This window comes from Corvus cornix, chromosome Z, assembly GCF_000738735.6.
Source record: "Corvus cornix cornix isolate S_Up_H32 chromosome Z, ASM73873v5, whole genome shotgun sequence".
Lineage (NCBI taxonomy): Eukaryota > Metazoa > Chordata > Aves > Passeriformes > Corvidae > Corvus > Corvus cornix.
The window spans coordinates 6,705,308-6,732,254 of NC_046357.1; the positions used below are offsets into that span (position 1 = coordinate 6,705,308).

At 40.6% G+C, this 26,947-nt stretch overlaps 2 protein-coding genes across 6 annotated transcripts in view; one reads left to right on the forward strand and one right to left on the reverse strand.

Moving 5' to 3' along the window:
- Positions 1 to 49: 49 nt before the first annotated feature.
- Positions 50 to 20,571, reverse strand: DDX4 (DEAD-box helicase 4). Of its 3 annotated transcripts, none has more exons than XM_039567109.1 (19): positions 20,462 to 20,571; positions 20,143 to 20,226; positions 19,602 to 19,665; positions 19,254 to 19,328; positions 17,658 to 17,729; positions 17,372 to 17,452; positions 17,072 to 17,149; positions 16,779 to 16,859; positions 16,366 to 16,446; positions 14,617 to 14,759; positions 13,394 to 13,546; positions 11,846 to 12,000; positions 9,220 to 9,349; positions 8,025 to 8,191; positions 4,727 to 4,872; positions 3,787 to 3,886; positions 2,414 to 2,684; positions 2,180 to 2,260; positions 50 to 364 (listed from the first exon to the last, which is right to left on the reverse strand). In XM_039567109.1, exons 2-19 carry the CDS (start codon positions 20,203 to 20,205, stop codon positions 284 to 286), a joined length of 2,022 nt encoding a protein of 673 aa, XP_039423043.1. In that variant the 5' UTR covers positions 20,206 to 20,226; positions 20,462 to 20,571; the 3' UTR covers positions 50 to 283. The 3 variants fall into 3 exon arrangements, with proteins under 3 accessions (XP_039423043.1, XP_039423041.1, XP_039423042.1); XM_039567107.1 differs by having other exon boundaries at positions 17,366 to 17,452; XM_039567108.1 differs by lacking the exon at positions 20,462 to 20,571 and having other exon boundaries at positions 17,366 to 17,452; positions 20,143 to 20,452.
- A 4,241-nt stretch (positions 20,572 to 24,812) lies between these two features.
- The window catches only part of SLC38A9 (solute carrier family 38 member 9), a 49,137-nt gene continuing 47,002 nt past the window's right edge, over positions 24,813 to 26,947 (forward strand). Inside the window, exon 1 of one of the 3 annotated variants that reach the window (XM_039567202.1) lies at positions 24,813 to 24,910. The gene's annotated coding sequence lies outside the window, so the exon portion shown is untranslated. Of the gene's footprint in view, positions 24,911 to 25,123; positions 25,331 to 26,947 lie in introns of those variants that run through there. The other 2 variants (XM_039567201.1, XM_010395275.4) reach the window with 2 other exon arrangements.

Consider the following 26,947-nt stretch of genomic DNA (forward strand, 5'->3'; position numbering starts at 1 on the left):
TACCAGCTAATGAAACTGCAATGACATACAGGTGATACACAGCCAACAATCAAAGTGCACTTCTCAAACTTTTATTAACTGCTTAAGAGCTGTTTAACAGTCCTTAAATCATCATAACACAAGATTCAAACTTTTTAACTGACATGTTACAAAAAAAGGAACAAGGTTTAGACGAACCCTTACATAAAGCTCTTTCCCAAACTAGGCCTTCACAAGATTATCTTCTCATGCAACATTCCACTTACAGCACAACAAAATACAAACTAGTTTGGTATAAAGTAGTTTAATCCCATGACTCAAATTCTCTTGCAGAACACTCCATCTTTACTTCTCCTGCGTTCATGTTGCCTCTGCCTCTGTAATTCTAGGAAACACAACAGGTCCTAGTTTAGAATTATTAACACTCAATCATTTAATGGTAAGTCACCACAAAACAATTTTAGCTTTCTGCATGCATCTATCTCAATGTAATCAGAACGCTGCTTTTAAATAAATAAATAGAAAGTTTTAATCATTAACCTCCTGTAGCACAAGGGTTTTTGACCCTGTTGTACAATTACTGCAGCTTAATCAACCTCAGATTTTATCAAGTGTTGGAATAACACTTCCCACAGTTCACATCCCAACTTCTTTTCTTACCTAACACAAATCAGTTCATAAAATTGTGGGGAAAAAAATTTCCATCTCCACTACATATCTAAGACTGACTGTCTGCATTACCTTCCCAATAAAATCCTTTTCCCCTGGAAAAAGAATAAAGCTCAGTGATCTCTAAGACTGCCTCAAAATGAACAGGTAAGATCCTCCGAAGACTCCTCTTTCAAATTCATCATTTGATTATCAAACGGCCTTTCCATAAAAAACTGGGCTGACTAAAAATGCAGAGTTTCTGTCAGACTGACATGAGAAGGTGTCATAAGAACTAGAACCTCGTGATCTCCAACTCAAAAGAGTTGGTGCACTATATGTATGTAATATTAAGGGCAGTATTCCCAATGCAAGCAGACAGATTTCACCTGAAAATCTACTCTATTCTGGACAAAGAGTCACGGTCAGATTTGGTAACTCAGAGGTTGTAAAGGATATGGACAGACTTGGACCTAGAAATGATGGATTTCATGAAATGCTGGGAGACACTACACAAAGGCTGGAGATGTGCATTTGGAAGCAATCTAGTGAGATCCACCTTTGAAAGCAATCTAATAAAAAAGCAAAAATAAAGCATCCTTGAACTGGAATATAAAAGAAAGATCCACTGAGTCAAAACTTACTCTGCAAGAAAAGGTTCAGGCAAACATACACAACAGCTATAATGTGAGGATGCAAGTGTGAGAAGGAAGCAAGGTTTGTGTAACTGAGATCTCATGAAAACCCCCCAAAAAAATGATTCAGATCTAATAAGGGAACTAGCCAGCCAGGTAGAAACACCCAAACCACCCTATGCTTTCAGTAATTATGGTATGGGAAAAGATAAATAATGAAAGGAAAGTCAGAGCTTGAACTGAAACTTCCAGACACTGTGTAAGCAGTCAGAGCAATTATTTCTACTATGGTCTCAAAGAAAGTACATTTATAACATTTGAAAGCAACTGAGATATGATAAAGTTGTTATGGAATCAAGACATGAAGGAAGGAAATGCTTTCAAATAGGAGTACGCACAGAATTTAAATCCTAAAATTAGCAACACTAAGAGACTAGAAGGCTTCTCCCTATCACAGACATTAAGAATAATTTTGACACAGACCAGATTGGGGCATTTATCCAGCTATAATTAGCTGAAGTTTTCAGTCAAATGAGTTATTTGAATGGGTGATTCATAACAAGCAGTAACGGTATAATCAGCAACTATTTGCTCCCATCCTACATGTGCAGTAGAGAAATTTCTGAGCTACAGCTTTTGTGTATGCTTGCATGAATGTTTTCTTCCAGAGTAATCCTGATTTTATAGATCAAGAGTAAGGCAGCTAAGTAAGAGGCCACACTGTAAGAGTCCAAGTCAAGCAACTTGTCTGAAATTAGTTTCAGTAATACTGAATTCTTTTAAGATACACAACTAAGAAAAGTTACAATTACACTCAAAACAGTTTCAGCGGCATTACTCTGGATATATACCAATGAAGACAGTTTTAAACTCAGATGAAGTTCTAATAGTCAAGACTTTTTAATTTCCAGACCTACCTTTTGGGTATTAACTGGGAGTCGTCCCCCTTTAGCCTCAAAAGCAACTTCTGTCAACCAAAAAGGAACTTCCTGCTGAGCCTATACAATTAGGAAAATCAATTCAGAGACTGACTGCTTTACCAATTCAGATTAAGAGTTCTGTAACTGTACCAAAGATGTAACAGGTGCTCAGTACATTCAAGTGAAATCTAAAAGAACAGAAGAAGTTAAGCACTAAGATTTGAAACTTACATCTGAAAGCACTTTAACTAGAGGTTGTGCAAGATGACCATCTGAATTGTTATCAAAGAAGCCAACTGCTTTCCCTATATTTCCACAACGACCAGTTCGCCCAATTCGGTGTACATACTCCTCAATGGTGGAAGGAAGATCAAAATTAATAACATGCTGAACGCTTTCAATGTCCAGACCTCTTGCTGCCACTGAGGTTGCCACAAGAACCGGACATTTTCCAGAGCGAAAATCCTGAAGAGCTATTTCTCTCTCTCTCTGTTCTCTATCTCTACAAAGAAAGCAAGGGTTAGAATGGATGTCTCCAAAAACCTACAGCATTATTTAAAATACAATTTAAATGCCATGTTTCATGGACAGAAGCTCTTGGTGGGGACAAAAACAAAACCAGACCTAAACAACTCACAGGCTGCCAGTTTAGGTTTTCTGAATTTTTAACTAAGGAGAAGCAAGACCAAGGAACTGTTTTAATTTAGGTCTCTAGAGAAATTGAGGGTATTTAAAAGAACTGGAGTTAATTACGCATCAAACTCACTGCCTCTCTAAGAAAATCCACTTGCTTAATTGATTACAAGTGCTTTTCCTACAGCTCTGTAGCAGGGAGCCAGTACAGCAAAGACAAAGTCTACCTAGACTCCTGCATAGGCCATTTTTCAAATATACTAAAAAGTGTGGCCAGTCAACAGTACAGAACTTGTCTTTTTGTTTATCATCATGACAAGAAAACTAGATTTGCTGTGGCATTTGCCTGTTTAAAGAATATTTACAGATTATCCAGTACTTAACTACTGGGTCAGAACTTCACTCATGTTCTTTATTGTCCAAATACAAAAATAAATTAGAAAGCTAAACAGTGCTCTTTAGGATCTCAACATGAGATATATAGTGAAGCCTGGTACGACCACTACTCCAGCGAAGAGTAACCGTCCTAACTTCAACTCAAAAAGGTAAAGCGAATCAGAAACCAGTAACATTCATTACAGTTTAACAGCTTCCATTGAACTAGTTATTCTCTATGTAAGTATACTTCAACTCACAGTACAATAATTCAACAGAAATGTATTAAGACCCTCCTCCCACACAAGGGAGTTGTAGGTTAGCAATAAAGACTCGCCAGGAATGGAAGGCCAGATCTTCTCCAAAGCTGTGTGGCTTTCACACACCTATAAATCCAACAGCCACGGGATACACACAAACATCCTGCATCTGCATGCTAAGACAACTTTAGCCCTTCTTCAACCTTGATATTATGATGTCTGTCAGAACACATGGCAAGCTAAACTACACAGATACGGCCAAACATTTGAGTTCTCAGGAAAAGCTTCTTTTAAAAGACACAGTTATTAGGTCACTTTCATTTTAAAAATACTTACCCATGGATACTAGTGGCTGGTATGTTTTCTTGACAAAGAAAGCATGCAATGAAGTCTGCTTTTTTCTTTGTGTCCACAAAGACCAGGGTTCGTTCATTACCTATGGTGAACAGAAGTTTAAAGCCACTGCAGTTTGAAACATGATGCACTTTCACCACTTAGAGCTGCACTTACCTACAGATATCAACACTTAATACAGGCAGACATTTTGAGTAAAGTCTTCAAAGTATGACTGTAATGAATACCCTATTCTGAGCTAATTAAATCCAATCTATCAATTTCTAGATCAATATGGAAACTGAGTGAAGACACACACATTCTGTTTACCCCAATAAAAGGAGGAAACAAACATTGTTCCCTGAGACAAGCAGGCATTCCCTTTCTACAGAATGTGGCTAAAGGCAGCATATTATCCTGAGCACTGAACAGCAAGATTCCACAGAATTTTTTAATTCCCAACGCACATTCAGTCTTCAGCACTAAAACTTAAGACATACAGAATAAAAATGGAAAAATCCCAGACACTAAAAAAATACAGGCCCAAACATTCACACAGTAATTTTAATACACCTATAATCTTGAGGTAATACCCCCAGATGCTGAAGTATTGTAACCGACCATATAAAGTAGAAAACCATCTAGGAAGGTTGTCTGCTAGTACTAGAGATGAGTCACTGGCATTTACTGGGCATTAGACTAAATTCAATGACATTTACAAGTCCCTTCCAACCCAAACTATCCTGTGATTCTATGAAATATCCCTGAAGAAATATGCCTAAAAACCTGCAATTCTCCAAGTTCTGCTTCAAGCTTCGTCAACCGTCTTGTAAAGTATGTAACAGACAATAAAATCATAGAACCTTTGAAACCTTTTAAACACAAGTTTAAAATCAAGCAATTTTGACTTCCCTGGTAAACAACTGGCATTAAGGAAAGTTACCTATGCTGTGTAGAACTTCTAGCAGTTTAGTCCTCTTGAAATACTGAGGAACTTGAAGAATACTTTGCTGAACATCACTGCATGCTCCACCCACACGTCCGACAACAACAAATAAAAAATCAGTTTTCAAAAATTCACCAGCTAGCCTGAAAAAGAGACAAAATTGAGCAACGTGAAACATACTACGCAATTATTTTTGCTTTAAAATCACATGTTTTCATTTATGTTTAAGCAACACTTACAACAAATAATTTTATCCTCCATCTTGTGAGGAACAGTACAAGTAGTCTTATGTACATTTTTTAAAAAGCCAGGAGAGTCTGCATTGTTTCAGTCCAGAACACAAAACACATCCTGGGCTGCATGATACATGACCAGCAGGTTAAGGGACTCTACCTCTGCTTTTTTAAGATCCCAGCTGGAGTACTGCATCCAGCTGTGACTTCTTCAACCCAAGACAGACATGCCAGAGAGGATGCACAGAGGCCACAATGATGATCGGAGGGCTGGAGTCCCTCTCCTCTGAAGACAAGCTAAGAGTTGAGGAGTGGGGGCCATTCAGCCTGGAATAACCTTATTGCAGCCTTCTAGTACCTAAAGGGGGTTTATCAAAAAGAGGGAGAGAAACCTTTTACACAGGCTGATAGGACAGGACAGGTACAGGCTGGACAGACAATGGATCAAGATTAGACCTGGAGGGAAAGACTTGGGGGTGGCTGGTGGATGAGAGGCTGAACATGACCCAGCAAGGTGCACTTGCAGCCCAGAAAGCCAACTGCACCTTGGGCTGCACCAAAAGCAATGTGGCCAGCAGGGCAAGGGAGGGGATTATGGCCCTCTACTCTGATACTGTGAGACTCCACCTTTGTTCAGCTCTGGGGTCTCCAGTATAAGAAAGATGTGGACCTCCTGGAATGAGTTCATGGAGGCCACTAACCTGGTAACAGGGCTGAAGCACCTCTCCTAGGAAGACAGACTGACAAGAGGTGGGGTTGTTCAGCCTGGGGACAGGAAGGTTTCAGGGAGATCTTGGAGTAGCCTTCCAGGGTGAGCAGCTGTACAGTACTTAGCTGCCAGCTGGGATTAAACCACAGCCTTTTAGTGGGAGATAAAAGCCTCACACACTAAACTGAAGTTCTCCAGTCAACTAGAAAAATGCATGGTTCTCTCAACTCACATGTACAGAAAGAGATACAACTATCAGATCAAAGGTCTATATAATAGCAGAAACAAATCCAGGTATAAAACCAAGCACTATGTTAAAATTAGATCTGATTATATTCACTGAACAGAAATGCAGGACTATCTGAACCCAAGAGGACCAAAGAAAGCACCTTGTCCAATACTACCAAAATAATAATACTGTTTAAAGCCCTCCCGGTAGCAGAGTATGGGAAATCATTAGCTTTCCTGACTTCAGCACCAGAAAAGCATTAAATCCAGTAATGAAATGACTCCAGAAAAGAAGAGTTTTCACACTCTAAAATGCAAAAACTACCTTTAGGCATTTCAGTTTCAAAAGGTTACAAGAACAGGGGCAAGAAAAAACAGCCTCAAAGTTGCACCAGGGGAGGCTTAGACTGGCTGTTAGGAAAAAAAATCTTCACTGAAAGAGATGTCAAGCATTGGACCAGGCTGGCCTGGAAAGCAGTGGAATCACCACCACAGAAGGTACTTAAAAGATGTGCAGATGTGGCACCTGGGGGCACTGGTTTAGTGGTTGACTTGCTGGTTCTGGGTTAACGGTTAGACTTAATCAGCTTAAGGATCTTTTCCAACCTAAATGCTCCTATGATTCTAATGTTATTATGCAGTTCCAAACCATGATGTAAGCACTCAGGTTTCTGAAGTCTTCCACCAGCACTTGTAAATCCTGCAGGACTGACAGTAGAAAGGTACATCTTTTTTCATTAAACAGCAGCAGACCATAAATGTCTTTCACAGTTCAAGGAATCTCCTCCTTTCAGATGCTGGTAGTTAGACTACTCTTGATTCATCCCAACAAGTGCAACAAAAGGACATAACAAAAGCCTGGGCAAAATCACAGTGATAAAAACAGACCTAGAGACCAAGGGACCCAGATTCTTCTTTCAAACCCAAAACCTCAGCAAATCAGAGCACTCTGTGTATCTTACAGGGAGATACACATGCCTGGTCTCTTCCCAGGATACATTGCAAAGTGAGACCACATTCCTGCAGAAACAAGTAAACACATGGAATGAACACAAACTATACTTGTGTACAGTATCATTTGAATTCTTGATTCCCAGCTGAGCAAGCAATATCATTATTAATTCACTACAAGATTATTTTTCCATACAAAGAACCTATGAAAAAAGTCTTGACAAGGAAGCAAAGCCACAACAGGCAAGTCCTGCTTTAAGAAAGGTGATACATTTCCACATCAGTAGTCAGCACTACTTGACTAACAGAAGAAAACAGCCCACTCCCCTCTTTCATTCAGGAGAGTCAACTACAGAAAAGTATTTTCTCCCTGCCTCAAAAAAGATCTTTCAGACTTTTTGAAGATGGAAATAAGTTGTCAGGATTTGACTCACGGAAGTACCAACACACTTTGTAATCTCTGCAAGAGTCACCAAAATTATTTGTACTGCTCCAACTGAAGTTTAGACTCTTCTGATTTGACAATGAGTATTCAGATGCTGGTGTCTTGAAAAGCAGAAGAAATACTAAATAGTTTCCATCCGCATGCAGGGAATTAGTTGTTTTGTTCTGTTACTCAGCAACCATACTACCATCTGTTGAAGACTGCTCCCTTAAGAAAGAAGACTTTAAAGGTAATAAGTAGTAAATACGTAAGATGTATTGTAAACCCACATCTGGACACTTTAAAACTACTGAAAATAAATACCAATTATCTACATAAATAAGAACTGTGTATCAAACACTGGTAAGTTGAGCAATAATTGGTATGTCTCATTAGCCAAAGACAGTGCCATCAGTGCTGGTGAAATGGCAGCATCACTGGTTTTCAGCTTGCACAGATGTGATGGGGGAGGAACAAGAAACCAAAAAGAGGAACATGAGGACTTCTGCAGAAGTGGAATTTAAAAGCCTTCAGACCACTTTCTAAATTACTTTGGAGTTCTCACCTAAATTAAGCCATTAATGTTTTAGAGTCCCTGCTTCAGTCAAGCAAGGAATGTTAATATCATAGCTTTCAGTATCTTCAAGTAAGATTATAAGCTTTTTAAAATTAGGAGTGTTCTTAACTCCCCAGATATTTAGTTCTATACGAGTACATCTTCAGATATATTTCTATTTTTATTCTACTCACCTCTGAACTTCTTCAGGAAAAGTAGCACTGAACATTAGGGTTTGGCGTTTTTCTTTTTGTGGCATGTCTGGGAAAGATACCAGCTTCTTCATATCTGCGCCAAAACCCATATCAAGCATGCGGTCTGCTTCATCTAGCACCAAGTATTTCACATTATGCAAGCCAATCTGCAAGTATTTCAGTCAAAGAAAAACACTACTGGTTCACTGACAGTATACACTTTAAAAATATCCTAATTGCCAAAATCCATCTTTTACTTATTTCTTTCAAGTTAATAAAAAATGGAAGTATTATGATTTGTTCACACCTCAACCTCTACTCAACCTTTTAATCTGCACTAATTCTAGCAGTAGGCACACACCACAGTGCTTCAGAACTTGGTTCAGCAATGTAAACACAGAGCCTAGAGATCAACTATAATTCAGCCCACCTATTTTGGAATTATGCCTTGAGTTTTAGAAAGGTTCTCTCATGTAACCCTTAAACATTCTCAAAAAATTTTTTTTTTCTGAAAAACAATTATGTCAGAAAGCATTATTAAGACTATCACAACTTCACTGTTGCTGACCAAGACTATCACTTTTAGTGAAAGCCTGACAACTGCAGAAAACTAATCTCCAGTTTATCACCAAGAAGCACTTTTCCAAACCTCGTTTGTTCAGTGAACATCACTGAGTCACCACTGTAACACGCAGCAATTTCAATACGAATTTACAATGACTGGGAAAATAAAAATTCAAATAAAGTATTATATAACCTGGACTTTTTGTATTTTGAATCAGTATGAAAATATAGTTCCAGATAGACAAAAAGCCATTGTAGCAAAACAAACAGGACATCAAGTGAACATCTACCATGGAATATGCCACAAGAACTAAGAGAAGCTGTTCCATGTATTTAAGCTATAAAATTTTATTGCCATGACCACTGCAGCCACTTTGATTTAGACTGATATTTTCCAGCTGACTCTGAAAGGAACAGAAGGGATCTAGACTCAGGCTACTCCTTCAAAAACCATCATGGGAATTTAGATAGAAGAAAACCTCACTTGTATTTCAGTGCCTGTACAAAGGCAGCATACTGATAGATCCACTGAACACCAATCTGTTTCTAGTGATTTTAAAGAATGAAAGATGGTACTTTATCTTTTAGGTAAAAGTATTTAGGGAATTTAGATGAAGTGTTAAGATCTTACCTTTCCTCTTCCAATGATGTCTAGAAGCCTTCCTGGAGTGGCACAAAGTATATTACAGCCTAGCTTTATCTGACGAATCGAATAGCCTGTTTGTGTACCTCCATAGATCACAACAGGCCTTATACAAGTTCTATTATGTAGAAGAAAATTTGGATTAATTTTGTAAGTATGCAAACAGTATTGTTTCATGAAAATTCAAAAAAATAGTAAGAGCTAAAGAGTGGTTTAACTCCTTCAGCATACAGCTTGGTCCAAAAAGAGAACTCAAAACCAGAAACTCACTCAAAGTAAGCTTAAAGTTCACCCTCACACTATGTAACAGAGGCTGCCCAAGTGGCTTGCTAGGAACAAACACTTGATTTCACCTGCATTCTCCCCTCTCCCTTCAACTGAGACCTACTAACAGTAACAGCCAAAATGGTATAAAGACTTTGTCCCTTTTTATACAGCATACTCAGAAAAACCAGAACCACCACCACATACGCCTCTAGAGCTTCAGAAGTAAACTCTGCAGACCTTAAAAGGGCAAAACAAAAAAATACATGTATGGAATCTTTGTAAAGCAGCTAATCACACTGGCCATACAGTGTGTGACTCAAGGATTAGAGAGCAAATCCATTCAAAGACTATACTACTCACTGTTCTTCCCAGCAGGCTTTTTGGTTAGATCTACCAAGTAGAGCTGTATCAGATACTCTTCTGCAGAAAACCCCTTCTCTAAGCAAGAACCACCATATGCAGCACTGAAGCATGTTTACAAACTCATCTTTATAACCTTCTGCTAAGATTTTAACATGCATGCTAGGAGTATTTTCACACCCAAATTCAAATGGTCTTTTCCTGAAGATACTAATTCAGCTTCATATGCAACAATGGTGATCAGATAAGCCTGGTAAATTTTTACCGAAGTTAATCAAAACTTTTCAGAAAACTTTAGTCAAGAATAGAAATTCCCTCTGGAATCCTACAATTTCAATATTTACCCACTATTAATATATGTATTTCATATTCCTATTTGCAAATTAAAGAGCCTAAGATCATAAATCTGAACTGATCAATAAGCATGCTATTCTTTAGACACTACATATTCACATCTTGACACTAACTCGTTCTCATTTTTACTGCAGGCCAGCTGTAGCAGAAAGTTCTGGACTGAAACGTTATTTTATGGCAAAATCATCTGTATCTAGTTTAAAATAGCATAATGAACAGAATCAGCTACAAAGTTATAACAGATTTAGAGATTAAGAAGCTGTTCTTAATAACATCCTTAGTTATTGATCATTCAATAACATGATCACTCCTCCTGAGGACAGCCAGCCTCCAAGTGTAAGCTGCTTGAACAAAAGCAAGTACAATTTATCCCACCAGATTTTGCAGCGATGATGTTCTGCATTCCACCTCCAAACAGTAACGAACTGTTACATACAATAGATTTAGTTCTCTTCTGTACAGTGGTAAAACCTATTACTTAATAGTGAAAACATTAATGACAAATCTAGTACAAATGTACTCTCCCACAATACTCAAGGACTTAAAAACAAGTTTAAACCTTTTGCTCTGTTTTGAAAGCTCAAAGAGTTTCTTTGAGCTGTGATGTGTCTGTCCAAGACCAGAAACACAGGGAAGCAAGAGTCATTAGAAACCATCACTGAAAGTTAACTAAAACCCGTTAACATCCACCTCCATTCTGCAAAGATGAAAGTAAAGCAAGTATAAATTGCAAAAGGCAAGCTAGTAGTTTCTTCATATTGAATACATCTAGTGCAGGTAGCTCAGTGTGCAGCAGTGCAAGCTACAGACTGACCTCCCTCTGAGTGGCAGGAAATGGCTGGAGCCCAGGCAAAAGATCATGAACTGGAGCTGACCCTTTGCTTAACAAAGGGCACAGGGACCTGCATCACTAGGTGACCTAACACTCAGACTCCGCAGGAGCAAATAACTCAGTAAAAAGACCTCAGAATATTAGGTACATAAACTGTGACCATATAAAAGCCCAGTGATTCTGTTGTTCAGGGGTCCCTTCAGGAGACATCCTGCTCGAGCTGTTACACATTGCTGCACAACAATGAAATTACTTGAAGGAAACGGAGGTCTGAGATTCTGCTATGGGAAACCTGGGGTCGAGTCAGTGAGGAAGCCTCATCTGACTCTCTGAGCGGTGTGCGTAAAAAGTCAAGTAGGGCAGCCAGCAGCTCACTAGAGCCACCTGCTGCAAAGGGACTTCAGTCCCAGCAGTTGAAGTCCCTCCTGGCGGCGTCAGAATGACTGCTAGAGTGGCTCCCGGATGGTCAGACAGGACAATGCGCTTAACACTACTTCTAAGAAATTTAAGAAATTTTCTCATCAGTGACAAGCTGAATACTTATCTCCTCTTCAAGCTGGAGTAAGCCTTCCATTCAGGCACTCATCCACCCCAGTATCAGGAAGATTAGGCACTTAAAACCCTAGTCATATAGTAAGAAACTTGCTAGCCAGTATTATAATGTGAACTCATTACAATCTAAATTCAAATGTTTGCAATTTGATTGGCACAAAAATATTTGCAAGTACTTATGAAAAAAACAAAGCACTGCTGATTCAAGCAAAGTAATAATCAATACCAGGCAACAGTGCAAAAACTTACCCATACACAAATTTTCTTGCTTCTAGGAAGATCTGATTTATCAGTTCTCTAGTTGGGGCAGTAATAATACATTCCGGTTCTTGCTGCTCTTTAAAGCTACTGGCAGTTACACCATCCCTCATCATTTGGGCCACAACTGGTACAAGAAAGGCTGCCTGGGGGAAAAAAAAACCACAGTAGTATTTGTGCTGTTTAAGTCTTAAAAGCTTTAATCAGTCCCATTAAAACCTGCATATCAATCTTAAAGCTTGAATGACAGTGCACACAATGATAAAGGAAATCAGACTACAAAACGATTGACCTGAACCTACAAGAGAACATTTAAGCTTTTTTCTCCTTGTTAAATAGTATGTAAGTATCTCTCTGGATCTTAACAGTCTAGTAACACAGGAATACAATCGTGCAGTGGCTAACTTTCCATACGGTTCCATACACTGATGATATACCCTGGTAATTAAGTAAACCAAGATCAAAACCATCCTTAATGTGTACTTAAAAGCTATAGGTTATCATCAGTAGGTCTGTAAAGTAACCATGTACTAACATTCTCCAGATTACTAAAACAGCAGATCAGTTTGCAACACAGCTGCACCACACCAGCACACTTACTTCCAAGTAAGACTAGCTACCCACAAAACCACATCTGCACAGCCGTCCCAAAAGCATTCAGACTAAGTATTTAGAGCATAGGTTTTGGATACTTCCCTTTCTGCAAAGGGAAGAAGTCTTTCAAAAGAAGTAACTAGTAAGCTACATTAAAACAAAACCAGGATTCCACACTGAACAGCAAAAAGCTACACCTCATAACCAAACATTCCCATCCACCAGCTGTCAGTGGCTAGGTTTGGGTACATTAGACGATTTAAAAAGTTGAGACAACTTTCAACTTAGTATCAATTCTCAACCCCGTTCCACGATTAAAAGTGAATCACCTAAAATCAAGTCTGGTGCAGATCAGACTTCATCAAACTAAGTATGACAAACCTGCACAACATGGTTAGAATCTGGCGTAAGTTTGAAAAAAACCTAAAAACATACAAAACTCATCCACACACACAAAAGAAAAACAATCAAAAAAAAACCCCAAAAGAAAACAAAAAGGCCCCAACAAAACAGAAAACAACCCACCAAATAAAAAACAAACAAAAACCCCCAACCAAACAAAAAAAACCTCACAAAAAAAAAAAAAAAAAAAAAAAAAAAAAAAACCACAAAATCCCACACAACACAAAAATCCCTACTTTCAACTGCTGAGTCTTCTCATCAGCAGTTTCTAGGAATGCCTGCCTATACTTCCGAATCCACAGCTGTAGTTCTGAAGGATGGCCTGTTGTATCAAGACACTAGTTTACTGAAATAAAGAATAAAGCCCAAAATGTGACAACCCTATCATCATCCTTATCTGTGCCTGATACCTGCCATTGCTGTGCAAGTGAAATTATGAGACAACAAGCAGCCAGGCATCTGAAATGCCAAACAGCGAAGCATCCCCTCAAATGCGTCCAGTAACACACTTTCAGTAGAATGAATACTGCACAAAATGCTTACAGTTTTTCCTGATCCTGTCTGGGCACATGCCATTAAATCCCGTCCTGCCAGTATAATAGGAATGCTGTACTTCTGCACTGGAGTAGGTTTAGAGTATCCAGCTTTAGCAATGTTCACAGTTAAAGTATGACAGATGTTAGTGTCTGCAAAACTCTGTAAGAAAAAAAATTAACAGTTATTACACAATCATGGAAGGTATAAGCTTAAAACCCAAAAATGCTTACTGTAGGATACAGACATCCAAATACTAAAGAGTGTTAACTTTAGAGGTAGTCTCACCAGTCATTTAGATTGCCAAGGCTCCTACAAGTAAAAGCCCCAAAGGTCTCTAAAATCTGCTCATGCCATTCCAATGACATTGTTGGTAGGACAGTGAATGCTTTCAGCTGGTCTTACTAGTCTTACAAGAAAATTGCTCAGAAGCCATACACCTGGATTCAAGCACATCAACTCACATAGCAAGCTATGAAAACCCTGACACTGAGGTTTCATTTCACACAGGAGCTACACATGGCCTTCTGTGCTAAAACCAGTAAGGGTTGCTAAAACAACGTTCCTAGCCAGGACCAATAAGCAACACAGGTGACAAAAATCAGTTTGACTTCAGCAAGAACACCTTTCAGAAGATGGATGGGGAGAACACCTCTGCATCTTACTCTTTCAACACAGGTACTACTAACCCCTCTACACTTCTCATTCTTTTCCCTAAAAAGAGCTTTTTTCTTTTTAAACACTGGCCACCCAGTATAGATAAAAACCAAAGTTATAGGTTAAACAATGAACTCCAGCCATGGACAACAGGGCTAGAAATTACTTTAAAACACCTCTCTGTCCAAACAAATACTACCCCAACAGGTGTTAATTTACATTTTTCAAGATCCCCCGGTAACTGACTTCAGTAAGATAACTATACCAGCCTACCCAGAAACTGCAGTCAATGATCTCTTTCTTCCAATATCTAAACTGGTATTCTTCTGCAATTTAATGACTTTTCTTCCTATATATCCAGTATTACTTTCTCTGGACCATTTATGCATTTTGTTAGTGTTACTGTGAATTCAAATTTTTATCTTTCAAATGGGGAGCACTTCCTTCCACCATCACACTGTCTGCAAGATGCAGTATTTTTTATTAGTATTTTCATTAGCTGCAAATATCAAACCCACTACACACCCTGGTAAATCATGCTTCACATAAACTGTGAGATTAATCAGTTCACTAACCATCAATGCTGCTGGAGGGTCCAGTCCTGACACTTCAACAACATTTTCATCGTACTTGTCAAAATTCATTCCTGCCTGATAATGGGCAAAGATGGCTTGTTCATCATCAGATGGAGGAGGGGGCACGTAAGTCACCTTTGGACCTTAAGAACACAAACACTTAGAAGTTCACAAGCAATATAAAGAGAAGTTAAAATAAACTATTTTAAGTATGGAGCTATTGAAGTTAAGTTCAGTGAGATGTCATTTGGATTTCCCTCCCTTTTTCAGGAAGGCACAAAATTCCATACGTTCGTTCTATCAGAACTTAATTTTATACTACGAGACCTAAAATTTACCTACACACGAAGTCAGACGTCTAAAGCATTCATGTCTCACATTCACTCAAGGACCACACTTTCAAGAGCTACTCACAAAAATTAAATTAGGCTTCTTTATCATCCAGACAGACATACGCTCTTATGGCACAAGGACATGCATCCCATGCCAACAAATCACTCTTTCTGAAGAATTCTCTTTCAACATGAAATTCTATACAGATAGGTGCAACTGTTGCATACCAATACCCAGAACAGTTTTTAACACACTAATACACTATGTCACTAGTACACTAAGACACTAGTACACTATGGTCATGAAAAAGGAATTACTATTCTGTGTGAAGGTTGCAGCTATGTCCACTGAGCACTAGCATGTTGCCTCTATAAACACTTCAATTCCTAAAAATCATTATTTGAACTAAAAATCTAAAAAAACTGAGCTGAACTAAGTCAAATAGAGGCAAATCAACTGTTCTTCAGGTATTAAGGATCGCTTCTGAAAATGTATACACAAAATGTATATATAATCACTGGATCACAGAATGGTTTGAGTTGGAAGGAATGTTAAAGATCATCCAACCCTCGTGCCACAGGATGGATGCCTTCCACTAGACCACATTGCTCAAAGCTCCATTGAATGTGGCCTTGAACACTTCCAGGGATGAGGTATCCACAAGCTCTCTGGTGAGCCTGTTCTAGTGTTTCACTGGAACTCACCCTCTGAGTAAAGAGCCATTTAGCCATCTTCTCTACAATGAAAAATATTTTAATGATTATCACACAAGGTGTGCTTACATGGAGATTATCAGCCATCTACCAATGGTTTAATCCCATTCCTAATTTGAATTATGGTACTTTTGTGAATAATGTATTACTATGCTCTAGGTAGGACAACATACACGTAGCCAAGTACAGCAGCATCAGTGGCAAAAGAATACAGCAGGACTATGGGTGAAAAATCCCTAGCAGACAACAAAAAAAACCCCCACCTTTAAAATAAAGTTAAATCAGGAAGAAGTGGCTTGTCAGAACTATACATCTTACTTGTTAGCACTGACAAAGTAATTCTGCTTACAGAGTGTAGAAGAAGGGTAAAAGTCTAGATCAACTCGTAAAACTTGGCAAGTTCTTTAAGGCTTACTTTCAATTCTGGGGTTAGCACCTCTGCTTCACCATGCATTAACTGAACCAGTAGCAGCAAGACAAAAAAAATTATGTAACCAACAGCTTTGAAAATTAAATAACTAAAATTCAAACAAGTTACAAACATGTCTTTTGCACGCATACAACCAAGATACCTAACATTTGCAGAAGGTTCTTAACAGGGAGAAAAACGACAATATTTGGCAGAATTAGGAAGGAACTGCTTAGTCATTTATCACCAATAAGGAAATTTGTATGGCTCGACCCTGCTATTAAGAAGTCTCACCTGCACCATCTGCGACTGTTCCTCTTTCTCTAGAGTCAAGAGTTCCAGACTGAGGTAAGTCCCTCTGCCCACCTTTAGCACCTGTAAGTAACAAACGTGTAGTGCATATAAGGTATAAAATCAGTATAATGAAATACTACAACTAAAGCCAGTGCTACTTACTCCAAAAAAATCTGCAGTGCAACAGTCCCAACAACAACTTCATTAACTCCAACCTATACTGTACTATACCCAGTAACACTCGTTTTTTGAAGAGATCACTCATATTCCACAATACAGCTGAAGAACAGAACTAGTAGTAGGAGTTCTCAGTTCTCAGGGAGCAAGCAAATCCAGAAAGAGTTACTAAACATATGCTGTACCCATACAAACTACTCAGTGTGGGAAAAAAAGGCCCAAACCATCATACTTACCTTGTCCAAAGCCACCACAAAATCCTTTAAACCCTCTGCTTTGTGTACTAGCACCATCCACAGTGTTTCTTTCTTGAAAACCTGCAATACAGCATAGCACACAGTAAGCTTGCCCATTCCTGCATGAGCAGATCAAGTGCCTTTTATCTGGCTGACAAACAGAAGCCATTTCAAAGCTTTCACTCTTGACTGCTAGTTCTCACGGAACAAGCAAAGCCACAAAGAATGACTGGTGTATGCTGCCATCATACAAACCAGTCAATAAAAAAAACCAAAAAACACCTTACTCTCACCTTGTCCAAAGCCAGCATGAAATCCTTTAAACCCTCTGTTTTGTGTAATAGCATCTTCTCTGTTACCTTCTTGAAAACCTGCAGTACAACATAAGACAAAATAACCTAGTTTGCTCAATTTTGTGTGTACAAATGCCATTTATCTGGCAGAAAAGCAGAAGCCACTTCATGGCTTTCACCCTTGTAGTGGTAATTCTCAGGGAGCAAGCAAATCCAGGAAGATCTACTAAACATATGCTGTACCCATACAAACTACTCAGTGTGGAAAAAAAAGACCCAAACCATCATACTTACTCTCACCTCGTCCAAAGCCACCACGAAATCCTTTAAACCCTCTGCTTTGTGTACTAGCACCATCCACAGTGTTTCTTTCTTGAAAACCTGCAATACAGCATAGCACATGATAAGTAAGCTTGCCCATTCCTGCATGAGCAGATCAAGTGCCTTTTATCTGGCTGACAAACAGAAGCCATTTCAAAGCTTTCACTCTTGACTGCTAGTTCTCACAGAACGAGCAAAGCCACAAAGAATGACTGGTGTATGCTGCCATCATACAAACCAATACAAAGTCAATACAAAAACTTACTCTCACTTTGTCCAAATCCTTTAAACCCTCTGTTTTGTGTAACAGCATCTCTTCCATTGCCTTCTTGAAAACCTGCAGTACAGCATAGCACACAGTAATTGAAGTTTGCCTAATTTTGATGTGCAGGTCAAATGTCTTATATCTGGTAATTATTCTTCTCAGTCCTTGTTTCATGACTCCACATAAAAGTTTAATATAACTAAGCGATTTGCCTAAACATATGAAAAAAATGAAGACAGGGAGTACTTTTTGCCAAGAAGTCTGACAGATAACAATACTGCTCTTCTGTACAATTTCAAGAAGTAAATCAAACATTAGGTTTTTAACTATTTGACTTTATATGCGTATATGCTAAGCAAGCCACTAACTTCAAATCTTCTGTAAGGATGCAGATTGATTCAGACTTCTGGTTTGAGGGCAACTGACAGCACTTGTCCCTTCACAGTTTTCTTAACTGGTACTGTAGAATAAGGTGGCAATGCCAGTTGCTGCCTGCTATGAAACAAGGACTTGAAAATATGTCTTTCAGATCTATCAAATTCTATTTTTTTTTTTTTACTCAGAACTGCTTATTCAGTTGGCAGAGACAAGTATGTAGTGTATTTCTGCTTCTAATCCCTTTCCTTAGTGACTCTCCTGATGGGAAGAGAAAAGAAATAAACAGTCATATGCATAAACAAGGTATTCCACATTTTAGACTGTTAAGTTTTAGGCGCTGTCTAAGATCCAAACAACCAGCTTAGGTGATGATTTACTCTTTAGTCCTTTTTCTTCAGCTGAACATCTGCTCTATCATATTGTAACGACAAAGAGCACCATCTGGTACAGGACACCATGAAGTTCTCCTAGCACAGCATCTGTGGCTTCTTCTCCACCAATGCTTGGTGTCTATTACCAGTATGTCAGTCAGTTTGGCTTTTCCACATCAGTTCCAAAGAGATACAAAAATTACATCTTAAAGGCCCACATGCAAATGACAGTATCCTAAGTACCTATAAATACAATCGATCTTAAATACAGCTTGTGAGTTACTTGACAATTGCTGCTGGAGAATCTACAGTAAAACTGCTTGTCATCAGTGCCCTCCATCAAACAAATCTAGCATTCCCCCATCATAATGCAGTTCGACCCAAAGGATGCAGAAATGGTATAGAATTTTTTCAAAGAATAAACTGTGCTGTGTTTGACTGGGATAGAGTCAATTTCCTTCATAGCAGCTGGCACGGGGCTGTACTTTGGACTTGCCAGAAAGTGTTGATAATACAAGGATGTTTTCAGTTAGTGCTGAGCAGTACTCACACTGAGTTGGGGCCTTTTCCATGCCTCACCCCACCTCACCAGCAAAGGGAAAGAGGGAGCACAAGATGGGATGGGACAGAGCCAGGAAAGCTGATCCCATCCCATGTGGTATCAGGCTCAATATATAAAGCCAGGGAAAGACAGAGGAAGAGGAGAACATTCAGAATGATGGTCATGCACGACAGAGCTCTACTTTCATGGAGTTGAACCTGCCTGCTGATTGAAATTGGTGAACAGCAAAATTTAATGTATCATAATCAACTAGCCATTAGAATGAAAACCACTACTGGAAGTTACCTGTGGCTCCAAAATTTCTTCCTCTACCAAAACTACTCACTGGTTGACACTGTGTGTTCACAAATTCATCAGTACCTATAATAAAAAAAAAAAGAACTAAGTTAAAATTCAAAGCAATCTTTGACGCATTAGAAGTTGTACATTACTACATAACTGCAGTAAATAAAGAAGGGTTGACAGTCAAACGGAAAGCCTACTCATAATGCTCTCTATATAATTTGATGCTGCTATTCCATGGAGGTCACATGAAAATAGCACAATAACATTGTCTTTTCCTTTAATCTTGTACAATGCCCAAGGGATCAACTCTTCCAAACATCAGTAAAGTCAAAAGTGCCTTTCACATACCAGATGAATCTACACCTGGACTGAAAACAGATGAGGGGTCATTTGGTGTCTCAAGTAAGCTAACCTGCAGAAAGAAAAAAAGGCACAACATCATGATGACTTCAGGCCTAGCAAAATAAGTAAATACAAACACAGCTACTAAGTCACGCGTTTGAAAGAAGTTGCCTTCTGCACCTTCTGAAATTAAAACTCTCACATCCTTCTGCTTACTCCAGTTTATTGAATTTCAGTATACTAAGTGGCATACTGTTTGCACCTGAATGTTACCAAAAATCACATTATACACAGCCAACATATCAAGCCCACTTAAGCATAAAACAGGCACTAATATCTTAACAAAACAGCAGCAAGCGAATTGCTAGTGCAGAGAAAAACTCCTCAGTAACAGTGAACTCCTACGGCTGCCTACCATACTTGCAAAAATCACTGAACAGGGGACACCACTAACCAACAGCAATACAGGTTGCAGGAACATGGGCTGGAGAAAGGAAAGGGAAAAGAAGCAAACATCGCCATAGTTGCCCCCCATTCCCACTCCTACCTTCTCAAGGGATAGCAATAACGCCTCGTCCCCTATCTCCGCATTCCAGTCTTCTTCAAACATGCTGCGCCCTGCCAGACCTGCCTGCAGGAAACAGAACACATCAGCGCCCGTCCCCCGCCAGGCTCCGGAGGGTCCCGCAAACGAAAAGAAAATGGCGCCCCGCGCCGAGACTCGCCAACACGGCGCTGCCAACGCCTGCAGGCGGGGATGCGCGTGCCCGGCCCGGGCGCTGCGCTGGTGGGGATGGACGAGGCGGGGGTGCTCCCGTTGAAAAGCATCCCGCTTCCCGCAGGACAGCGCCCAACCCCTCTCCTACCTCCTTCCCACGATCCACGACACTGCGCACCAAAAGAAGATGGCGGCTGCGCCTACACCCCTCAAAGCGGCCACACGTGCAGCTGCCGGCGCGTCGTCACGTGTCGCGCCCGGCAGCCAATGGGCGCGCGGCCCGCCCGGGCTCCGCGGGCGCGCCCTGGCGCCTCACGTGCGGCCGCTGGGGCCGGGAATGGCGCTGTCGGCGCTGGCGGGGCAGGAGCCGCCGAGCCGCAGCTGGCACAGCGAACGTTTTACTACGGACACCTTTGTCAAGCATTAGTGTAATAGTAACGGGACATGTGCTTTTGCTGGAATTAAAAAAAGAAGAAAAAAAAAGGTTAAATTGTGTTAGGCAGGTTACATGTTTAAAAAACAAAACGAAACAGATTTAACCTCCCCGGACAGCTCAAACTTAGGAATGACTCTTTGCCGCTGGTTTTTGTTTTACCAGACTTGTCATAGATAAGAAAGATAGCTGAATTCCTGGCTCAGGACGTGATGCTGGAGAGGAGGAGAACACGGGTTCCACTCCTATCAGTTCAATGCATCTACTAAAATTAGTAACAAGTAGTCTGGCACTCCAGCTTGGGTCTCCAAGCTACCAGTGCAGTGTGTGTCTTCTCTGTACCTCTCTTCATGCTGTGAGATAACACAGCAATGCTTATTCATAAAAACATTAAGGAATGTCCTATGTCATTTCATAAACATGGTAAAACTCATTAACCTGCTCCACCATGTTCAACAGATTTTCCTCATCAGAAAAACAATTTGAAAAGTTGTGTGTCTGTTCAAGAACTTTAATGCCTTCTATTGTAGAGAGGTGACACGGGATCCGTATTTCTGCAGTGAATGTCTAGCAGGGGCTTTGAGCATCAAGGCAAATTCCTTCAGCAGTTGGAAGATTTTGGAAAGTGGACTTTGAACTAATGCTTTTGTTATTTTCTCATTAGCCATCATCAATTAAGCCCTACCCTTTGTAGCTGCTCATTTTTCAGGAGCATCAAGACAGGACTCAGGTTAGAGTGCAAAGTGAGTAAGAGACATAACCAGCTTCTCTGTCCCACAGTGATGTTAAACCTGCACGACTAGATTTTATATATATGTGTGTGTATACGTGTGTGTGTGTGTGTGTGTGTATGATGTGCTTAATGCTGGGAGTTACCAGCTTTCAATAAGTATTCACACACATAATGTCCAAGGATGAAGAATCTGCAGTGGGAGCATCTCTGTGGGAAGTGTATTAACCTGTTTACGAGTTCCCAAAGCAGCACCTGAAACTAGCAGGGAATCCCACGAGTCAAATTTCACCCACTGTGGTAACCATTTTACTTCTTGTCTAAACAAGGAAACAGAGTCAGCTGCTTTGGGAGCCAAAATGGCTTCTGTTTGCATTGTACTGGAGCTCTGTTTTGGATGACCGTAATGAAAAACAGCAGTGTGTCTGTTCTCCTGAGAAATTTCCATAAATTAAATTAGTGGCAGATGTGCTACTCTGACACATCTAAGCCAAACTGAAAACTTTCAGATTGTTCCCCCTTCTTTCCATGAGCAGGTTACTATTTCCTCAGCTTTGCCGGTGTAACTTCATGTTCAGCACTCCGTACAGCTTCATACTTTTAATGGTAGACATGGGCAGCTACTATGAATACAGTCATAGTAGCAGATCTGTAATCACTGGTGGGTCACTTTAACTACAATCAGATGTCACAGCCTCTAACTAGTAGATAGACTTGGAAGGTTATTTTTTTTCTTTGATTCTGCTCTCTGTAGGACACTCCCTACTGCCTCCAAATTACTTTCCACTACACCAGGAGAAGCCAAACTATGAAATTTTGTGAATAGCAAGAAATTACATGGTAATTGTAACTAATTTCTTCAACTCAGAGGATTCTTTGGGGAGCTAAATTTTTTTCCCCCTAAGGCTGCTAACAATTCAATGTAAACCATGGTGGCAGTGAACAAGTTGCACAAGATTTTTACAGACTACCCTTGAGGTAATTTTACCCAACCAGCCCCACTCAAGCAGAGTCACCTAGAGCAAAAACAGAATAAAATTTTATCCAACACACATAAACAGTATCTCATGTAATACTTCGAAACATAATATGGAGTTGCCGCTAACCAGAAAAACATATAGAAGTATTTTACAAAAACCTGTAAGAATTTACCCCAAGTCTAAGTGCAACCCCTTAAAAGAAGGAAGAAATCAGCAATGTAAACATCATATTCCGCTGAGAGATGGGCTCCAGATGCTGACAATCTGCTTTAATGTCCTCTCCTCTCACCACTGCCCAAGAATTAAACCATCAACCTTATGATCCAGAACAGCTGTAGAAGTGTGAGCATAGCACCAGGAACAGGGGTAGGAAGTAAATGTGTGCATAAAACCCGTTATTCTTTCTTTTTGTGTAAAAGCTCTGGACTAATAACGATTGGACCCCCTAGAATTTTGGTTACACTTTCAACAAATTATTGTCTTAGTCAAATAGGAGGTCTACTTTCTCTTTGGCAACAAACAAGATTTTGAGTGTAACATAGTTTCTGTATCTTAAATGCTATCCTGACATATTTTCAGTATCTTTCAGAAAAAAACCTGGAGTTTTCTCTAACAGAATGCGACATCCATCTAAGTTTGTTAGCTATGTGACCATGCCCCTGTTTGCAACAATGGGGAAGGTTATTAATTCATCCACTATAATGTTCTATAATGCCTCAGTTTTATGAATTTGCATATTACAATTATATCTGCAAGTACAGAGTAAAGTATGCCTTAAGGCAGTAAAAAGAAGATTCAACATAGCATGAGATGGAAATTTCTTAAAGAGCTGGATTTAGTATTCCCTTTGTCTTACAGATTTACCAAGAGCTTCAAAATTAGTTTAGGCTCCCATTTTTCTAGACCCTGTCCAAGCATGTAGGAAGAGACATTCTTTGCCCAGGAGGTAATATGTCATCAGAATAGAAAGCCAGAACACAAACACTGCAGGACAGAGACTGAACTGCCTTTTGTGAAGTCAGCTGTGGCAGCAGATTTCATGAGGGAGCAGGAAGAATCGCTACATTTCTGCTAGGGTTATAGTTCTTACAATAAAACATTTTTCCTATGCGTAACTTGCGAACAGTAGTGGGTGACCAAGAATGCAATGAAATACAGATCATCTGCCTGCTATAGTAGTAACTTAGGCAAATCTTTCACAGAATAGGACACAGAAGACAGGCTTGCGAGAGCAAGACTAGAAGTTTGCATGGTGAAAAAAAGTTCTTCACACACATCTACCTTTGTGGGTTTCAGTTTAATTTACTTTCGTAGCACCAGCACACAGTGTTAGCATTGCATTTCAAGTTCCTGTGATAGCAGCTGGATGGACTTTTTGACTCATCGACCAAAATCTTCTAATGGCCAAAACCCACAACATACACTTGGATTCTCAGAGTGACTTAGAGGCAAAAGATGGTGAATTTTCTGGATACAGAAGCAAGAGTTTTGGTCCCAATGAGCTTGTGTGCAGCTGGATTTCAGGATGATGAGCAGTGTTCAGTCTCTGCTGCCTCATTTCCGTCAGCAGTCTGAAATTGAATTACACAGCAATTTTCTTGCAGAACAGTCCTGCAGTCCTGCTGCTATCGATATTCTGTTTTGGGCCTCACTTGAAGAGGAAGTACAGGGGGTGATTTGTCTGTAGCTTGTTTTGTAGTATTGTCACATGGGGAAGCTCTCTCTGCTGTCTTCCTTGCAATTCAGCGTTTTTTCCAAGCATGAACTATAAATATCCCTGGATTCTGATATTAACCAGGGTTTCAGCTATGAAAAGGATCATCTCAATTTGATTTAAGTAGTACCAAATTAAAACAAACAAGCAAACAAAAAACTCAGAAATAACCAAACTAAAACAAAAAAAATCCAACCCATGATTTAAACTAGTGATTTTCTAAAAGGTATTGGCTGGCAGATTGTCCCTGTTGTTTGGTCTGCTTAGTGTGCTTTGCTTAGCAAGTGTTTCATACCTCGCTAAGCAGGTCAGGAGGCCCACGGTACATCACCCTATAGCCAGTCACGTGCAGACCAGCTCGGTTAATTTTGGCAAGGGTCATGTATGCATTTTGTCAGCACACTGACCGCAAAAGCATGCAAGCAGATGAGTGATCCTCCTTCCCCCCCCCCCCCTTTTTTTTTTTTTTTTTACTAGCAGCATCTCATCACCAGCAAGAACAAATCCTTTCTTCCCGGCACTCGGCTCACGTTTGTCCGTACGGTAGGATCCCGCCTAGCAGCCAGGGCAGACACACCGCCCCGCCGCTTCCTGGGAATCGTAGTCCTGCGCTCCACAGCACCCGGGCGGCTTCCTCGGCGCAGCCGCTCCGGGAACTACGCGGCCCGGCACGCCCGGAGCCGCCGCCGTGCTTCCTGTGGCCGCGGCGGGAGCGCGGCGCCGCCGGGGCCGAGCCGCAGGTAGACGAGCCGCGTCAGGCGGGGCGGCGGCGGCGCCCGGGCGGGGCGGCCCGGCGGGAGCGGCCGCGGGGGTCTCGGGGCGCGGGGCGGCTCCAGAGAGCTGGGTGGCGGCGCCGCCGTGTCCCCTCCATGTCCCCCGCTGTGTCCCCCGCCGCCCGCCGAGCTCGGCCTGCCGGCGCTGAGGGCGCGGCCTGCGGGGCGGAGGGGCCGGGCAGGAGCCGCGGGCGCTGATCGGCCGCGGGCACTGAGCGGCCATGCCGTGTTCGTGGGAACACGGGCGTATCGTCAGAGCGGGGGCGGAGGTACAGGAACGGCATGGAAGCCTTTCGGGCTGTCCGTGAAGCAGGGAAGTGTTGATATCGGTTTTCACGGGCCTGAGGGAGGACCCGTTAAGTTAAAAACAAAAATCGTGTTTAAAATGTAAGTTAGTTCCTAAGGTGATAGTGTTATGTTTCTGTAACTATTTATCTACAGTCCCCACAAATGTATAAATGACACAAGCTTTATCCATTGAAGACAAATCTAGTTGAACATTCCATTTCTTCTTAATTTTACTTAGATTTATCATTTAGCATTGACCATGTACCTGTTGGTTCAGTCAGAGCAACACAAAAGCTCAGCAGAGGTTCAGCTTGTATATTCAATAGTCTTTTTTTCCTCAAAAAGTTGGTAACTTGCCTTGCTTATACAGTTTTAATCGCCTTCAACCAATGGAGTTCTAGGAGGTGTAGCTAAGGTGTCTATAAGGTGCCACAAGAGGCAGCATGCTGTCCTCGTTTTAAGGAGCTCTTAATGTATGTTGCTACTTTCATGACCAGTATAACATCCTTCAGTCCCTTCTGATGGAGGATTCACTCCAGGAATGGAGGAACTCTGCTGTCCTGTGTTGAAGTTCTTGTCTTTCAGTGTAGACTGTGCTTATTTCTCATAATTTATATGTACACAGACTGCAGCTTACTTGACAGTTATGCCTTGAACTGTATTTATCCTCCTCAGAATTGGAGACCAGATTATACCAAATGGCACTTTATAAAAAAATTTTCCTTGTTGAACTAAATACTTCAATTAGCATATTCTGGTATTTAAACCATGAGGATCAAGTGGTTTTTAGAAGTAGTGGCTTTAAACAGGAAATGAAGTACAACTAGTTCTCAGTGCTCCAGCTGCTCTTTTTACAGCACCATGATGGCATGGTGGAGGGTGTGGGGGTAGTGATCCTCTAAGCCTTTCTCCTCCTGCCCGCTGTGGGAGGTTCTCTGATAAATACCAGCTAAGCACAGTTTGTGCTCATGGGATGGTTGGGATGACTGAGTAACTGAACACAGTTTTGTTCCTGCTGTGGGGTAAACCGGTTTGGTAGCCTTCTTGCACAGCCTGGGCTGTAACTCTGAGTGATCTGTCAAGGTGGGTCTCTCATCTTAAAGCTTCATCACGCACGTCTGTAACTAAGCCATAAACTGCCATTGGTAAATTCTAAGTGCAAGCCAACTAATACAGTTTTGCCCTTCAGTGCCAACATTATTAGATCACAGAACAGCCACCAGGCTACAATGAGGTTTCTGAATCTGCTCTGTCCTTGTCTTCAGTCCTTCATGCTTTTTAGACTTTGAAACCAGGAGAGAGAACCTGAAGACAGTCAAAGCAGGGTAGGGGCGAGCCAGTGAGGATTAATGAAGGTCCAGTCCTATTTACATTACCATCTGAAAGTCACGTGGCATGTAGCCCAAAATAAGACTGGGGAAAAATAACTTGCATAGAGTAAGGTATTGCATCACAGTTTATGACCAGCAACAGAAAACCTGGATTATTAAATTCTAATCCACTTGTTCCCTTTTGCCCTTCTGACGTACTGCTTCAGGTGTTTGTAGGAGAATTACAAATAGGGCAACAGGTCATACTAAGCTTCACCACGGCTGTGTTAGTAAAAGTTAGGAGAGGTATGATGCTTGTAGTAGAGGAAAGAAGAAGGCAGATCCCTGCAAGGGGAAAAAGAGAACTTGCAGAACAGTAGAATAGTGACAAGCAAATGGCAGAAGA

Bases quoted from the DNA above. Each gene is read 5' to 3' on its own strand.
- DDX4 (XM_039567107.1), bottom strand. From the start codon at position 20,205: ATGTTTGAAGAAGACTGGAATGCGGAGATAGGGGACGAGGCGTTATTG. The intron at 12,001-13,393 runs GTAAGCATTTTG...TTTTTCCCCCAG, and splicing joins AGACAGGATCAGGAAAAACT to GCAGCCTTTCTTGTACCAGT. The intron at 365-2,179 runs GTAGGTCTGGAA...TGTGTTTCCTAG, and splicing joins TCCCAGTTAATACCCAAAAG to AATTACAGAGGCAGAGGCAA.